This window comes from Physeter macrocephalus, chromosome 3 (genome assembly GCF_002837175.3).
Source record: "Physeter macrocephalus isolate SW-GA chromosome 3, ASM283717v5, whole genome shotgun sequence".
Taxonomy (NCBI): domain Eukaryota; kingdom Metazoa; phylum Chordata; class Mammalia; order Artiodactyla; family Physeteridae; genus Physeter; species Physeter macrocephalus.
The window spans coordinates 25,703,950-25,722,241 of NC_041216.1; the positions used below are offsets into that span (position 1 = coordinate 25,703,950).

General features: G+C 42.3%; 1 protein-coding gene and 1 non-coding gene across 2 annotated transcripts in view; one reads left to right on the top strand and one right to left on the bottom strand.

The window, feature by feature from the left end:
• RERE (arginine-glutamic acid dipeptide repeats) overlaps positions 1-18,292 on the top strand; it is a 310,240-nt gene that overhangs the window by 78,661 nt on the left and 213,287 nt on the right. The window contains 1 exon segment of the mRNA XM_028488064.1: positions 7,231-7,699. Coding sequence (XP_028343865.1) covers positions 7,375-7,699 — 325 coding nt within the window. The 5' untranslated portion in view covers positions 7,231-7,374.
• TRNAE-UUC (transfer RNA glutamic acid (anticodon UUC)) lies at positions 11,027-11,099 on the bottom strand. Its single transcript has one exon. It is a non-coding gene; the product is annotated as a tRNA-Glu (tRNA).

Consider the following 18,292-nt stretch of genomic DNA (forward strand, 5'->3'; position numbering starts at 1 on the left):
GGCTCACGGGCCCAGCCGCTCCGCGGCATGTGGGATCTTCCCGGGCCGGGCCACGAACCCGTGTCCCCTGCATCGGCAGGTGGACTCTCAACCACTGCGCCACCAGGGAAGCCCTAACAACTCTTGTTGGAAAGTATCTCGTGCCAGACGGGATGAATGTTTCCCCAAATCCTAGTTTCATCTTAAGAGCCTGCAGTAATACTGTTTGCTTAGCAACTGTATTGGCTAACTTGGCTTTTAAGGCTGTGTGATTGAAGGCAGTATAGCCTTGTGGTTAAGAGTATAGGCTCTGAGTCAGCGCCCTGGGTCTAACACAGAGCTGTGTGATTTGGGTCTACCGAAATACACACTGTGTGAGTTTTGGTCTGCTTGCTTAGCCTCTCAGTGCTTGCTTTTGCAGGGAAACTGTACATAGCAACAGCATCTACTGAATACAGTTACAGTTAGGATGATCATGTGACCTGGTTTCATGTTTTTCCTGAACAATTATTAATGTTTTTGCTCTCAGATATGTCCCACTTTGGACGATAAATTACATTCTCGCTCTCATTATAGTGAAGATTAAATGAATTAATGTGTAAAATGCTTAGTGCATGTTAAGTGCTCATTGAGTATTAGCTGCTTTATTATTTTAGGAGCTTCCATTATCCGTTCCCCCCTCTACTTAAGCTTACTTCCTACTAGTTTTACTCTGTATCTGCCATGCGGGACAAGGATTCAGTCAGTCACTGTTTTTCCTGAAATGCTCTCTCCTTCTTTTTGCTCCTCCTCATCCTGTTCATGGTGTACAAGCCAGCTCAAGCACCCCCTCAGTTATTTACGCATGAAATATTTTCTTTCCCAAAGAAAAGTCTCATCATAATACCCTCTTGATTGATCCAGCTTATGTGTGAGAGGGAGGGCAGGGAAAAGTAATTTATTGCTCGTCTGTATGTGCCAGGCAGTGAGTTCGGATGTGAGAATACAACACAGGGCCAAAGGAGTCAGGGTCAGCCCCTCACGGAGCTTCCAGCTTAGAGCTGGAGACAGATGTTCATCAAATCACACAAATGAATGTGAAGTTAACGATTGTAGAGGGCATTACCAAGGGATTTAACCTAGTCCTTTTGGACAAGAAAGGACATCTTGAGGAAGTTCCTGTTGAGCTGTGACCTGAAGGAAGGATAGGAGATACCTAGGCCAGGAGAGGAGATGAGCGTCACAAGGGAAGGGAAAACGTGAGCTAAGTCTCACTCCAGGTGGGAGGGCGTGTGTTCAGGGGACTGAGTGTGGGAGGGAGGGAGGGAGGCGGCGGTGAGGCCAGATAGAAGGATAAGGGCATTGTGGATCAAGGTTAGGATTTGGGCTTTTAGTTAACGGAAGTGACGAGTCACTGAGTCTTTTAAGGTAAGGATTGACATAATCACATTAGCCTTTTGAAAGGAGAGCCCTGGCTGCAGTCTATAAAGAGAATTATGAGGATTCAGAGGAGTGGATTTGGAGAGAAGCCAATTGAAGTGGTCCAGGAAAGCCACACTAGTAGCTTTTAACTAAGGTTGTGGTGTTGGACGTGTTCTCAAGTAGGTGTGTTTGAGAGAAATTTCTAAGGTAACGGTGACATGGTTTGTTGGTGATGGGATGAAAGAGAGGAGGCGCTAAGCATGTGGCTTAGGTGTCTAGCTTGCGTAACAGGACGGGCAGCGGCACCAGTCGCGAGAGGGGCCGTTTGGGGTCAGCGCGCCCTTGTTTGGTGTGTTGAGGCGCCTTTGAGACATCCTAGAGGAGGCTTCAGGTGGGGGCACTTTGCGGAGGCATCTGGCTCTGCAGGAGAAGTTTGGTAGACACGTGCGTTTGTGGATCGCCTGTGCGGACGTGCTACCTGGGGCCTGATGGACACGTAGGAGATCGACGAGGATGAGGAAGGATGGCTCCGGGTAGCGCCTGAAGAGCTCCCCCATTAGCTGGTCCAGTGCTAGAGGTGGAGGAACAGTTAAATAGACCCAGGAGATGACAGGGCCAGGAAGGCCGAAGAAAAAGAGCCTTTCCAGAAGGAGGGTGTGTGGTCAGCCCTGTCAGAGGGTGCTGAGTGGGCAAATGATAATGGGGACAGAGCCTCTAGTGGATTTGATACAGAGAGGAGATTGCATCAGTAGGAGTTGTTCTAGTGAATGTTATAGTGTAGTCATGGTCCCTGTTGGTTAGTGGAGAAGTTACACAAGTTAGCAACAGATACCAGTAGTGGGGTCGATGAGGGCCACTTTACAGGCAGGATGGGAACAGTGAGGGGCTGGACTTCGGGTGGGTCTGGGAGCCTTCCTGGAGTCGGGCAGCAGAAATGCCTGAGGGCCCCGAGGGTAAGTAGAGGTTCGCGGGACAGAGGGGAGGGGACAGCTGGACACGCAGGAAGGGTGGAGGTGGGGCTGGAGGTGAGGGGGCCGTCAGGACCGGAAGGTCTCTGTACTCTTGGAAGAGGGACGGTGGACGGTGACTTGCGCTGCACGTGGTGAATTGTACGGCGTGTGAATTCTGTCTCAAGCTGTAAAGAGAAGTGGTGGAGGGTCAGACGCTTGGCTGGCTGTGTTGGAAGGGAAGCAAAAACGAGATTTTATAGCCACAGAGACCAGTTAGAAGGCAGTTGTGTTAATCTGTGTGAAAGATGATGATGGCTTGAAATAGGCACTTTCTGCTTGAGTCGGAGCAGTGGACAAACTGTAGAGTTATTCAGGAGGTGATTGGTAGGCCCTGAGAGCCGAGCAAGATGCCTAGTGTGTGGTCGGTATTTGACAAACGTAAGCATTTCTTGCTGTGGTTGAATGAGGAAGAATTCATTGGACTTCAGTAACTGCATTTGGTGTGAGAGTCAAGCGTCCTCTAGAATCTGGCTTGAGCAACTGAAATGAACAGAACTCAGGGATTGGGAACTCAGGAGGGAGGAGCAAGTTTTCATTAATAAGTGGGTTTTACACGATCCAAGAGGAGATATTTTAAAAGTTTTACTTCATTTGTAGTCAGTTTTCCATGATTTATGTCTCACTCGTGTAATAGGATTCCCCCTCCTCCCTAGTAGGTAATAAATTCTTGAGGGTAAGGATGATGGTTGGCTATGTTTATATCTTGCATAGCGCAATACACTATTTGGCATTATCTGCTGTAGTAGATAATTTAGTCAAGACTGATCTAAGTATATATTATTGATAGTTTACATTTATAAAGCACTTTGCAATCTATAAGTGCATTTACATGTATACATATACTTAATTCTCACAGCAGCTCTGTGAAGTAGCTAGTTATTTTCCCTGTTTTACAGAATTGAAACTGACTCAGAGAGGTAGAGTGATCTGCCTGAGGCAGCAGCCCTGGCAGCGCCAAGAACTTGGACCTTGGCTTCTGAGCCCAGTCTTCTTGCAGTTCTATCAAGGGCCAAACCTCCTGGGACTGCTTAAGTAGTGACAAGGAGTGGTGTCCTTAAACGAAGTGTGGACGCTGAGCATGCCCGGAATTTCAGCGCTTTATCCAAATCAGTTCTGTCCAGTAGTGTAAGGGGTTTGTAGGTGGTTGTTGGCTTCACTTTGAAGAGGCAGACAGTGTTTGTGTAGAGGGTTAAGCAACCGGAAGTGATAAAGAATAGTTCTGTATCCTTGACTGTTAAACGCCTTTGACCCTGATTAGATCACAATGAAATGAAGCTAGCCTACCAAATTTTATCAAGATAAAACGGTGAAGTGCCATCTGATGACTCTGGAAACTAGTGAGAGGACTATACGTTCGTTTTTTAAAAAATCAGTCCTCTTCCCCGTGTCACTCCAGCCCCTCTGGCCTCCCGTGTCTTGAATGTAACTGAATCACTGCCGCCTCTGGACTTTTGCACCTACTTTCCCCTCTGCTGGAATGGTCTCCGTGTTTCCTCTGTACTCACTCTTACTTGGGACAAAGCCACCTCAGTGAGGCCTTCCCTGGCCATCATTTAAAATTGCAGTCCTCTTATACTCCCTTGTCCCCATTGGATCGTATGTGGTTCTCTGCTGTTTTCTCCATACCTAGGGCAGTAACTAGCACACTGCACATTGTGGGCATTTCAGTAGACGTTTGTTCGATGCATAGATGAAGATTGTTTTGAATCTGAAATGTTTTAGATTCGATTATTCCTTTAATTATTGTTCTTTCTTTTTGCGGTACGCGGGCCTCTCACTGCCGTGGCCTCTCCCGTTGCGGAGCACGGGCCCCGGACGCGCAGGCTCAGCGGCCACGGCTCACGGGCCCAGCCGCTCCGCGGCACGTGGGATCTTCCCGGACCGGGGCACGAGCCCGCGTCCCCTGCATCGGCAGGCGGACTCTCAACCACTGCGCCACCAGGGAAGCCCATCCTTTAATTATTAAAGTATTTTTTGCCGTTTCCTGTTTAACTGGGTTGAGTAGTGGATCGACAAGATATTTTCAATATTCTTGTCTGTCTTACTGGAGAAGAGTACCTCTTGTTTTGAGGGGAGAGGTTAAAGTGAGTGTGTTTCCTAAAACTGTCTGTGCAAATTATCAGCAAGGATACATGTAGGAAAGGTTGGCACCTGTGAAGATACAGCTTATAACCTGAGCAGCAGGTTGGAATCAGGTCAGATGGGGTTCACCTTTGGGAGACCTGCTTTAGACTCACTCACTGGCAGATGATCTCTTCTTAGTTCTCCTCCTGTAGCCTGAAAAGTGGGAGTGGTGACTTCTGTCTGGTTCACATCACTGAGTTGTAGACAGAGAGAATCTGATGAGATCATGGCAGGGACCTGCTTTGTAAACCCCTTGCTGTTTTAAAGATGCTGTTGTATTGTCTACTGTGTAGACCATTTCTAGCGTACTGAAGCGACAGCTACCCTTTTCGGTGCCACCTGGTTCCTCTCTGGGTCCCTTTCCTCAAATGTTGTATTATTGTTGCATGTTGGTCGTTTTATAATGAGGCTCAAAAAATTATGATTAGTGTGGTAAGTACAGAGGAAAAGAATATATCCCCACTGAGCTTTATTTTACAGCCAAATGTAAATGGTAGTTGGATTAACTTTTGCTTTGGATTATCAGTGTTCTTGGTCGTCTGAAGGTTGGATACGTGCGCATATGCACACACACGTAGAGGATTTCATTTTGTGGATGCTTTCTCTGCTGATTATTGAATTTTTCTGGCTTACTCTTGGCAGAAACAACTCAAATGTTTCTGTAAATAGAAATGCAGTGTATGATTTTGTAGGGAGTAAGGTTGAAGGTACAGTTTGGACTTACTGTTTTTTTTTCCTTGTTTTAAAGTGCTGAAATAATATTTTTACACAGTTTTCTGGAGCAGTTATCTTGTTAACCCTAGGGAGAATGAGTTTTTTTTCTTGAACTTTTCTGAAGTATGTCTGTCCTGAACTGCATCTGAGAGGTTTTCAGCCTAAGCTTCTTGTTCTTTGTAGATTCCCAGGAGGCCTTGGTATGTTTTCAGTGTCAAAGAGGAATGTTTTAACAACTGTATTAGCTGATGGTTTTCTTTCTTGTATGATTGGCTTGTTCAGGCTCTAAACTTAAGCCAGATGGAGAAAGTAATATGTCTTTTTGTGCATTTTCAATTGCTAACACTAGTGGTCTACAGGGACCTGGGAGTTTATTACTGTCTGTTTAGCAGATGATTCATTGAAGCAGAACTTTTGCAGGCACTAGAATAATTTTTCATTTTCTGGAAATATGTTTAGAAAATTGAAATCCTATCTGAAAGTGCATTTCCTATGTAAAAGGAAGCAATTTAGGTTTGTGCTACATGCTTTCATTCTTCTGACTTTGCTTATAGATTGTTGGCATTATTGTTCCTTCATTGTTCTCTCACCCAAAAGTTGTTAACATTTTAAAAATTTTCCTGAATGCCTAAGGATATTCGAAGTGCTTATGTGGAGGTCTTTTCTGGTATCAAGTTTGACCTAAGAACTTTGGAGAGAGTAGATGAGAATTTTTATGGTTTTGGCATGACCAAAGAGAATTTTCTCTGCGTCTGAGGCATGTAATTACAAACTGACTTGTTTGTTGTTGTCTGAGTAAAGAGGACCAATTTCTCGTTTCTTTGCGTGTGTTGTTTCCTATCTGGCCCTCGTAGCGTGAGAAAGAGATGGTTCTCCTGTTGATCAGTTGTCTCCTCTTTTTGCATTAGAGCATTGCGGGCAAGGACCACGAGGTGTTCTCTCATGGTGTCTTTAGTTCTGAACCCCTGGCACGTAGATAATGTTTGGTACAGATTGTTGAAAAAATGAGATATTGGGAAGGATGATAAAAGATTGCAAAAGATAAATTACTGGTTATTATGACTGTTCCAAAACTGACATGTAAATAAAATAAAAATTTTATTTAAAATTTTTTATAAGAATTGTGTTGGGTTGGAGCTTGGGGTTTACTCTGCTCATTATACATTCTTAAAACCTTCAGACTTTCCTTTTGGGGTTTAGTTCTGGGGAGAAATTTATTAGGGAAACCATTAACAGTGGAAATTTGGAAGAATGTATAAACCACCTAATATTCCCTAAAGATGGAAGGTTGTTTTTGGAAGCTGTTATATTTTCTTAAGACCGAGATAATATATTTTTCGAGAAACCATTTTTCCTGGAAAATAACTAGGATAGTAAGTAGACTTAGAAGATGTAAAAAATTGTAATTGAAGGCAAAGGAATCTTGCTTTGAGGTTGTCACTTTTATTTGAGTCAGCTCTTATGTTTATTCTTGAGAGGAGCTCTGGAAATTTGGGGAAGTGGCTAGAAAGAGTCTTCAGAAGATAATGCACTGTGAGACATCCTGAGACATTTTCCAGGGCTATCCAAATTACTTTTTTTTTTTGCAGGTGGAAATAATTTTAACTACGGGTTCTTTCCCTTTTAAATTAATGTTATGGGTTATGAAGCCCCTTTTGTGTACTTGTACTCATTATATGTTGTTTACTAGGGTACACTTTACTTTTTCCTTTAAAAGTTAGAGAAAACAGTTTGTATACAGAAAGCATAGTTTACCCTTACACATTCAGACGTTTTTCATTATTGGTGTGATCGAAAATCCCAAACCATATGCTAGTTGAGGCCAAAAACTGTTTATATTTAAATTTGATATCACTTGTCCTACCTTTTTTCCTGTTGCCAGTGAGAAGTTTTAGTTGCTAAAGCATGAGAAAGGGAGTCATTTAACAAAACGTTATTTTAGGAAGGAAATACGAGAAAATGTTAAAGGAAAATCAATTTCGCTCTCTCTTTCCTCTCCTAGCATTTTTGAAACGTTGGGGTTGTTGGAGTGGTCGGATTTTCCCTGGAATTGAGTGAGAAATTCAGAAGACTGAAGCCCAGGCTCACTGTCTACCTTTCACGGAGGCCCAGCCGTGAGAGGACAGAAGAAGGCACGTGGCGAATCATGACAGCTGATAAAGACAAAGACAAAGAGAAAGAGAAGGACCGGGACCGAGATCGGGACCGAGAGAGAGAGAAGAGAGACAAGGCGAGAGAGAGCGAGAATTCAAGGCCACGCAGGAGCTGCACCTTGGAAGGAGGAGCCAGAAATTACGCCGAGAGTGATCACAGCGAGGACGAGGACAATGACAACAATAGCGCCACCACGGAGGAGTCCACGAAGAAGAGCAAGAAGAAGCCCCCGAAAAAAAAATCTCGCTATGAAAGGACGGACACTGGGGAGATAACGTCTTACATCACGGAGGATGATGTCGTCTACAGACCAGGAGGTGAGGCGCCTTTGGGTCTTGACAGTGTTTGTGGTAGAGAAAGGATGTCAGCACGTGGATGCAGGCAGGCGTGGAACCCGGAAGAGCGGGTAGTGGTTTGGGGCCGGAAAACTCCAGGTAGTAAAAGCAGCTGCCCGCTTTGGTCAGCTGGGTCTGCTCGTCTTTCACGGTGCCCGCCTCCACACGCCTCCTGTCCTGGCCGGTGTGCCTGTCCTTCTCGCCTTGCCTTCTCCTGCTTGTTCTTGCACTCCACCACCTGCCCAGTAGTTTCCCTCTTTCCACCTCCTCCTTGCCTTTTGTCTTCCACACCGGTTAGGCTGTGTTGAGACCCTGCAGAGTGGGAGTACACAGTGGGACAAGTAAACCTTAAAAGTCTCGGGAACAGGACATTGTACGTTGGCTACAGGAGTGACCAGAAATTCGAAGGTGTTTTTTAATGGCCTTCAGACTAAGGTTTATTCCTCCTGATGACCTCCTTTTCCAAAGTATCGATCTTCAGGGCCTCTAATCAGTGATAACAGATGAAGCCAACTAACCTGCTCTGTTTTCCAGGAAAGGTACCGTGTTCACTCAGTATATTGAGGTTATTTATAGCAGTTGTTCAGAGAGGGAGAGACCCAGCTTTCAGATGAGATTCAGGGAGACAAGTGATTCAGAACCCGTTGAACACCAGCAGAACCTTCCTTTGCCATAGGACGTATTGTGTGTATTCAGGTACTTTTCTTACAGAAGTCAGTAAAACTAGCTAAAATCATTTTCTTTGAATTACTTACAGTGCTGAGGAATGAGGTGAATTTCATGAGATGTAATTAACAGATTAAAAGCCTCTCAGTTTGATAGTTTTCCAGGAGCGGGAGATTAAAGAGATTATGTCATTAACCTGGTATAGTTGTTTCGCTGAGGAGTACTGTACCTGTGCTCAACTTCACGTAAAGTATCGGATTTTTTCCCCACAAAGGAATTAGTTTTGAATGTCAAAAAACAATCAATATTAGAAATTACACAGATAAGCTTGTATTCACAGCTATGTTTTGGTTGGTGATTAACTGAGAAGATATTTATGCGATAGAAAATTATCAGAGTTGAGGTTTGGGGGAAGTTGGAGCTCTGCTATAGAGATTTGGTAATGTGTAGGTTACAGTACTATCAGGGTCTTTGATTCAGACTTAGATGTTGGATAGTCAGATTTTCTCAGCCACTGAAGACTCACCACAGACTGCTTGCTATGAACCTGTGTAGTTCTAGATCACGAGAAAGGAACAGAATGGGTTAACTCCTTTAGATAGAGATTACAGGATGATAACTTAAGAATAAGGAAAGATCTTATTTTTGTTAGCCTTTTCTCTTGATACATAACAGTTCAGTGTGGCACTGCACTGTGATCGTTGGGATCACTGTCAGAAGTCTGGCTGCCTTGTGCAGTTCTAAATGCCAGCCTTTCTCAGTGGAATGTTACTGCTGTGTCAGTGGGGATGCTTCCTCAAAATATTTGTAGTCAGAACATGTGGGAAATGCTGCACGTACTGTCCCTTATGTGAGAGAGCCATAATTAATGACTCTGAGAAGTCCTGCAGTTAAGGAAACCTCTTTAGCGTTGAAAAAAAAAAAAATCTGCCATTTTTCCCATTTACGGGCCTGTGGCGTCCTTTTGCTGCTGAGTATCTCCCTAAGAAAAACCATTTTTGAGAAAACTAGTTTGGGAACGGTTGCACATTCATATCGCATGTTCTACAGGATGAAAGGAAATCCTTCCTGCTTGGCGCTTAGAAGACTCTGTGGGGGAAGGTTGCTAATGGCTTATTTTCAAAACAGCAGGTTCCTGTTTTGGGGAAGAGCTGTGTACTCAGGGAGGCAGACATTGTTTCAGTAAATCTGAGGACCTTTGTGAAATGTGAAAAAGATACAGCCTCTCTGGAAGCTAAATATGTTATAAAGGATGTACGACAACCAAAAATGGCTATGAGAGTTTTCTTTGGCGCTCAGAGCATAACTACTTCCTTTGAGGTGCCCCTGTGCTTGGGTGGCTGACAGCTGTGGCCTGGGCTTTGCATCCTGCAAGGTCCTGCCAGTCTGTAAGAGCCAGTAGGAGTAAGTAAGAGTCTTACTCTTTGGCAAGGAGACTGTTTCTGACCTTCTCAGTGGTTTCATTTCTTTTGCGGTTATGCATTCGAAGCTAAATGACTTCTCCAGATAGCTTCTTTCTCAATGGAGGATTTTAAAATAGTGCCTATTCTTTAGGTTTATCTAAACTGAAGAATCAGAAGTAGGGTACTGTGGTTAGATTCCCAGGTGGGACTTGATTCTTTTCTTTCCTTCGTCTTTCTTTTTGGTCTTTCTCTTTCTTGGTGCAAAGTAACATCTTCTGTTAGTGATGAAAAACCACTATCCTCACCCAATTGCAGAGATTCTCTGTAGTTAGTTGTATCTTAAGTGTTTCAGTAGGGACTTTATGGGGCATCATAAGGGATTTCTTCAGTGTATTGTTATTATTCTCATTTGTTTCTTCAGGATGTAGATCACAAATTAATTTTTTTCTTTTTCCTTTTCTGAATTGGTTTTAATACTCAAATTAAGTATAAATTATAAATACCCCCCAAAATGTCATTAAGAATGAGCCTAGCAGTGAGTGATACCGTGAGGATAAAAATAGACTATTACATAACTATACTTCCCTGTCCTAGGGGGACAGGCCTATGTTCAGATTATTTGGTCTGAGAAGAATGAGGTTTTATTGAGAAATCGGGTATTTAGAATTTGTCACTGGCTAAGGTTTAACCTCATGCCTGGTTACAGCCAGTTCTCTTTTGTTCCTGCTCATCATGTCTGGAGTTACCTTTATTTTGCCCTTAGAAGCTCAGCATAATGGACTTTTAGTTACAGTGCCCATGTTACCTCCTGCCTCAGGGTCTTTGCACCTGCTGTTGCCTCAGGTTAGTGACCGACCCCCACCCCCACCCCCTCCCCCTCCCCAACACACACACAGACATACTTACTTAACTGCTATCCTTTCTTCATTTCTCCCATTCCAGTGTCGTTGCCTTTCCCCTTCCACGTTTTCCACATTTCCTTAATAGATACTGTCCTGGCATTATGTATCTTTTCTTCTAGCACTTATAACAGTAATACTTTCCTATTTATTTCTGTTACTATTTTAGGATTAATAGCTGTCTCTCTCTTCCATAAAGGCAGCAACTCTGTTTTTGCTTATCACTGAATTCCTGGAATCTACAATAGTATACACATAGTGTGTATTCCATAATATTTGTTTGCGTTTGTTTGTTTGTTAGTTTTGTTTTTAGCCTCGCCGCTTGGCTTGTGGGATCTCAGTTCCCCGACCAGGGATTGAACCTGGGCCCACGGCAGTGAAAGCGCCAAGTCCTAACCACTGGACCACCAGGGAACTCCCAGTATTTGTTGAATAAATAAGTTTCTGAAAATTTTTTTCAGAAATATATTGACAGAGAAATGATGTCAAAGTTAGAATAATGCTTCTGGAAGTCCATCTTGAATCATTTATTTCCCAATGGATGATTTAACAGACTTGTTGTAAAATAAAAACCAAAACAAAAACCTTGTGGAGCTCTGTTTATATTTTGCATCTGTGTCTAATCTGACTTCTTTGTTGTCTATCAACCGTTACTCTACTTCTGAGATGACTGTCACGGTGACAAATTGATTCATTACACAGCTGTGTGCAGCCAGATTTCCCTTATGGGCCTCTTTAGCGTAGAGTATTGATTTCTAAAGTTTGCTGTGGGTGGCATACAAATTTCTTTCTGCTTTTTTTTCTTTTCCCTAGCTTTATTGAGATATAATTGACACATGACATTAAACTTAAGATGTATAGCATAGTTATTTTATATATGTATATAATGCAAAATGATTATACCACAATGAGGTTAATTAATACGTCCATTATGACCCAAAATTACAGTTTTGTGTGTGTGTGTGTGTGTGTGTGTGTGTGTGTGGGTGGTGTGAACTTTTAAAATCTATTCTCTTAGCAACTTTCAAATATACACGGCAGTATTCTTAACTATAATCACCATGCTGTACATTACACCCCCAGAACTTATTCATCTTATAACTGGAAGTTTGTACCCTTTGACTGCCTTCACCCATTTCCCCTACCCCTATCCCCCACCTCCACACCTGTGGCAACCACTAATCTGTTCTCTGTTTCTGAGCTTGGTTTTCTAAGATCCCACATCTAAGTGAGATCATACCGTATTTCTCTGTCTGACTTTTTCACTAAGCATGATACCCTCAGGGTTCGTCCATGTTGTTGCAAACGGCAGGATTTCCGTCTTTTATTTTAGTGGCTGGATAATGTTCTGTTGTGTATACCTATGCATTTTCTTTATTCCTTCATCTATCAGTGGACCCTTAGATTGCTTCCGGGTCTTGGCTATTGTAAATAATGCTGCAGTGAACCCAGGGGTACAGGTATCTCTTCCAGATAGCGATTTTATTTCCTTCAGATATATACCCAGAGGTGGAATTGCTGTATCAAATGGTAGTCATATTTTTAATTTTTGGAGAAACTCCTATGCTGTTTTCCAATTTACATTCCCACCAATAGGATATTCACTATTTTCAGTTAGATACTGTGATTCATTTATTCTTGATCAGGTAAAAGAGTCAAAAAAAATTCAAATCATTGGGAGATATTTTTTCACTTTGGCAGATCACTTTTGCTTGCTATTTCGATAAGGAAAGTGTTTTTTAAAATGTGCTTATTAAGCTGGTTCTCCGTTTTTTGTATTGTCATTTCAACTGATAATTTTTGATTCTCCCATTTACCCTAGACATATTTGTAGAATAAAAGAAATCTCCATCACATACAAGAGAGGAGGAAGAAAATCCAAGACTCAGAATTTTCAAGTCTGTTATATCTCTGGTTCTTCTGCTTTCATAAACAAAGAGTGAAAATTTTCATGAAGATAAACTTTACTTATAAAAGATGAAGAACTTTTAAGTTTGTGGTTTATGAAATCTTAGGTGAAATAAAACATTTCCCCCTTTTATTTGCAAATTTTCCTTATTGTTTGGAACTGGGGACTTGAACTGATAAAGGACCTAGAAACTAGAATTGATTTTATATCGAACATTGAGATGTTAATTCCTTTTGATGCAAATGGAATCTAAGCTGGAAAAATCTAAACAAAATGAAAACTGGGGATCTAGTTTGAATTAAAATCACACACACACACACACACACACACACACACACACACCCCCCCCCCCACCCCCCCCCCCATGGACTATTGAAGTTAAAAGGAGACTATTAATCAAAGCATAATATTGAGTGGACACAAAAGAGTATAATACTGTATGATTCCTTTTATATAAAGTTAAAAAACAGGTAAAACTATTCTTTGGTGTTTTGAAGTCAGGATAGCAGTTACACTGATGGGGCGCTGGTGTCTGGAACAGAGCATGAAGAGGACTTTCGGGTCTGGTCATGTTCTGTTTTGTGGTGATAGTGCTGGTTACATGGATTTGTTCACTTTGTGAGAATTTATCATGCTTTGCACTTTGCTGTATGTCTCTTATACTTCAATGAGAAATTTGCTTAAAAAGAAAAAAGAAAGTTAAAATGTTGAAACTTTAAAAACTGTATAGTCTCCCTTTGGTTCAAGTTTCTATTTAAGGAGGGAAGGGAGTTACCAGCATTTTAACAAATGGTCTGTCCTAACATTTAGCTGCTGATTCTTCACTGAGGGGTTGGTCTTTGACCAGTTAAGAGGCTGAATTTGGTTTCAGAGTCTTGATTTTCTGAATAATTGAAAGCTCATCTACTGCAATCACACAGATAAACATTTCCTTTCTAAAATAAAGGTGAATAAAACTCTGGCATTTGGTGTTCCAGGACATACATGTTAGGAGAAAATAAAAGCTCATTGGATCTGCAGCTTTTTATCCATGCCTTTTATATGTAGAAGAATTTTAGGTAGACGTGACATGAAAGTGAAGGTGTCTTCTTGAGGCATTCTTATTTGGGAGGGGGCATGAGTTTTTCTGATGATTGTGAGGATATTTTTCGTGTAACAAGAAACATGAATTCTGGCATAAAGGAACCTTTAGGGATGATAGTGGTTTGACTTGTTTACAAGTTCGTTTGCACTTAATGAATCTAATATTAACCTCCTTAGAGCCTTTCAGTGGATCCCATTTGCTAGTAGGACAAAGTCCAAAACCTTCACATGGCACACCAGACTGTGATATGATTGCTTAGCTCCACAGTCATCTTTAATAGATTGTTTTTAATCTGGGAAGAAGCACAGTGAGGCAGTGCATGAGTTTGCAAGGGCTGTCATAACACAGTACCACAAACTGAGTAGCTTAAACAACAGAAATCTATTGTCTCCCATCTTTGTAGGCTACAAGTTCGAGATCAAGGCCTCGGTAGGCTCATGCTCCTGCTGAAGGTGCAAGGGAAGAATCCGTCTATTCCAGGCCTCTCCTAACTTCTGATAGTTCCTGGACTTGTGCCAGCATAACTGCAGACTTCACATGGCGTTCTCTTTGTGTGCCTGTTTTAGTGTCTCACCAAATTCCTCCTTTTTATATAGACATCAGTCATTGGAGTAGGGCCCTACCTCATTCTAACTAGTGATGTCTGCAGTGATTGGTTTTCCAAGGAAGGACACATTTTGAGGCGCTGAGGGTTAGGACTTGAATGTATGAATTTTGGGGAGATGCAGTTCAACCCATAACAGGCAAGAAGAGCTTTGTTGCTCCGTGGACTCAGGTTTGAGTGACCCAAGGTTGAATGACCACTTCAGCTCTCTTAGTTGTGTGTCCTTGGCATAGTTGTGAAAATGTATTTCTTATTTTTAATCCCTATAATTTTTAATCCCTATAATGTATACTTTTAGTTGTGGATTGCATTAATTTTTATTTTTTCTGTTTCTTTTGAAATTTTATTTCAACTTCTCCCAAGCCTCAAGAAATGATTGCCTTTGAAGTGTTTATTAGGAAATTATTCAAATTCTAAATATATGTAAAAAAAAGATTTTAGCACATACAAAGTTACTACTTTATGAGGGTAGAAGAAACAAGAGGAACTTCTAAAATTATTCTAACCAAAAGAATGGAAGGTGGTAGAATTTTGAGACTAGTTAACCCTATCTTTTTCTATTTCATAAGGAAAGGGTCCTTAAGTACAGTGAGACATGTCCTCCAGACGCTTGCTAGAGTGCCTGAGGTTGACCACAGGTGGGCGTCCCATGAGGGTTGGTTAGAAATGCACAGTCTCAGGTTCCACCCCAGACCTACTGAGTCAGAATTTTTGTTTTCAAAAGGTAATTTAAATACACATTAAAATTTGAGAACCACTAACCTAGACCAGCGCTTCCCGGTCTTTTTCAGGTTGATGCACAAATATAAAATGAGCGCATTGCCTTGAGGGTTGAGAGGACCAGCATCCCAGCATACCTGTCACTTATTTACAGCAGAGTGGAATTTAGGCAGATCCAAAAAAGGGAGAAAAGGAAGATACTCTTTCATGGCTAGAGTTGTTGTGTGTGTGTGTTTTTTTAAAATTTTATTTAATTATTTATTTATGGCTGTGTTGGGTCTTTGTTGCTGTGCGCGGACTTTCTCTATTTGCGGCGAGCGGGGGCTACTCTCGGTTGCGGTGCGCGGGCTTCTCATTGCGGTGGCTTCTCTTGTTGCCGAGCACAGGCTCAGTCGTGGCGCACGGGCCTAGTTGCTCCGCAGCATGTGGGATCTTCCCGGACCAGGGCTCGCATCCGTGTCCCCTGTGTTGGCAGGCGGATTCTTAACCCCTGCACCACCAGGGAATCCCCCATGGCTTGAGATTTTGATGTAAAATGCAGCATACGTAGTTCAGGAGGAATAGAGGTGGCTGTAGAATTAAATTGTGACCAGTCAACTGGGAAAGATTTGGATCTTCTAAAGTGCCTGATTGCAAAAGGAACTGTGAAGTTGGGTGCAAATAAACAGATGTGAGGGAGAGAGGGAGCTGTAATCATAGACGATAACTAACCGTTTTTAAAACACCTGCTCGTTTCCAGTACTGGGCTTGCTTTACACGTGTTGTTTCTAGTCCCCAAAGTCTCTACACAAATCAATCATTGTTTCCCTGTAGTACATATGGGGACAGAGAGGCCACACAGCTAGTTTGTAAGACCACACGGGTCTGGGAGAATTGGTTAAAGCCAAGAATGGATGGACATTTGCAAAAACTAACTGAAGATAATAAAAATAATGAACACACCTATGTTGAAAGATAAAGAAGGGATAGGCCCATTTCTTAGAAAATGCAAATGAAATAATTACTTGGCTCCTTTTTCTTTCTCCTACTCCTAGTTACATCTTGCCTGCTTCTGAAAATTTTTTATCTCTCACTTGCTAGACACATATAAAGAATTGTTAAAAAGGTAAATGCATAACAATTACGGGAAGTATGCTGAGTGGGGCGAGGTAAATTGTTGCAGAATATTTAGGCTACTGTTGAAACCTTACCCCAGCAACTGAAAGGGAAGATACATGGTTTATGTGATCTAATAAATGTGAGCATATTGTATTCATTCAAGTTTTTTTAATGCAAGCTGGGGAACATTGGCCACATCACACACAAAAATAATTTGTTGGTAGAATAACACACAGAATGCGTGGAAACCTGCCCGATCGAGGGAAGTTCCGATTCTGGGTCAGCAGAAATTACTGACCATTCCATCTGGGTGCTACCACTGGAATAGGTGTCCTTCAGCATTTTCCTGTCTTGCTGTCACTCAGCTCCAGTCACAGTCTCAGAAGAGTAAATTTGGTTGGTGAAGCTTGAATTGCATGTCTGTGTCTTGGATCAAAAAAGACAGATCTTGATTTATTGCTTTCCTTAAAACTGCACATGGTGGAGCTACAGTAATTCCCCTCAGTGGAATTCGGGAGCTGTTTGGTGCGGGAAGTAGATGAGAGATGGCCAGGAGAACGGCATGTGTTCCCTGTGTACCACTTTATCAGGAGAGTCTCACTGTGTCACCAGATTCAAGGAGAGCTTCTAACGACATATGGATATTTATAAATAGTTTGTTTTGCTGTGCATGTGCTAGGTAAACAGAGGAACGATGTCAGTGGAACGGGCGACTTCTGCTGGTTCATATGCAGCTTTTCTAGGCAAGAGGTGTGTGAATAGAGGAAGTGGAATTATAGTGTACAATTATATGGTATAATATAGACTTATAGTTCAGCAGAAAAGGAAAAAGAAGATGAGAATTTAAACCTTCAGTTTGGCTGTTGCACCAAGGAGAGCCCTTTCATCTCTCTATAAAGTGAAATGAAGAAATGAGCACCTGTCCTGGGGCTCCTTCTCCAGAGAGGTGCACCCCACCTTACTCTCCTTTACAGAAGCCCCATGTCAATCTGCACTGCTTCGGTACCTTCGAGTCAGCATATGCTGTTTTTATGTATTTTAAATATTCCCTAAGGCAGCCTTCAGCACCTCTGTGTGCCTGCTTGGGCTAGGCTGTGTTATTTCTTGAGGTTATACTTACTGATTTAAAAAAAAAAAAGGGAGGGTACTTTCCTGGTGGCGGAGTGGTTAAGAATCCGCCTGCCAACGCAGGGGACACGGGTTCGAGCCCTGGTCTGGGAAGATCCCGCACGGTTTATGTGATCTAATAAATGTGAGCATATTGTATTCATTCAAGTTTTTTTAATGCAAGCTGGGGAACATTGGCCACATCACACACAAAAATAATTTGTTGGTAGAATAACACACAGAATGCGTGGAAACCTGCCCGATCGAGGGAAGTTCCGATTCTGGGTCAGCAGAAATTACTGACCATTCCATCTGGGTGCTACCACTGGAATAGGTGTCCTTCAGCATTTTCCTGTCTTGCTGTCACTCAGCTCCAGTCACAGTCTCAGAAGAGTAAATTTGGTTGGTGAAGCTTGAATTGCATGTCTGTGTCTTGGATCAAAAAAGACAGATCTTGATTTATTGCTTTCCTTAAAACTGCACATGGTGGAGCTACAGTAATTCCCCTCAGTGGAATTCGGGAGCTGTTTGGTGCGGGAAGTAGATGAGAGATGGCCAGGAGAACGGCATGTGTTCCCTGTGTACCACTTTATCAGGAGAGTCTCACTGTGTCACCAGATTCAAGGAGAGCTTCTAACGACATATGGATATTTATAAATAGTTTGTTTTGCTGTGCATGTGCTAGGTAAACAGAGGAACGATGTCAGTGGAACGGGCGACTTCTGCTGGTTCATATGCAGCTTTTCTAGGCAAGAGGTGTGTGAATAGAGGAAGTGGAATTATAGTGTACAATTATATGGTATAATATAGACTTATAGTTCAGCAGAAAAGGAAAAAGAAGATGAGAATTTAAACCTTCAGTTTGGCTGTTGCACCAAGGAGAGCCCTTTCATCTCTCTATAAAGTGAAATGAAGAAATGAGCACCTGTCCTGGGGCTCCTTCTCCAGAGAGGTGCACCCCACCTTACTCTCCTTTACAGAAGCCCCATGTCAATCTGCACTGCTTCGGTACCTTCGAGTCAGCATATGCTGTTTTTATGTATTTTAAATATTCCCTAAGGCAGCCTTCAGCACCTCTGTGTGCC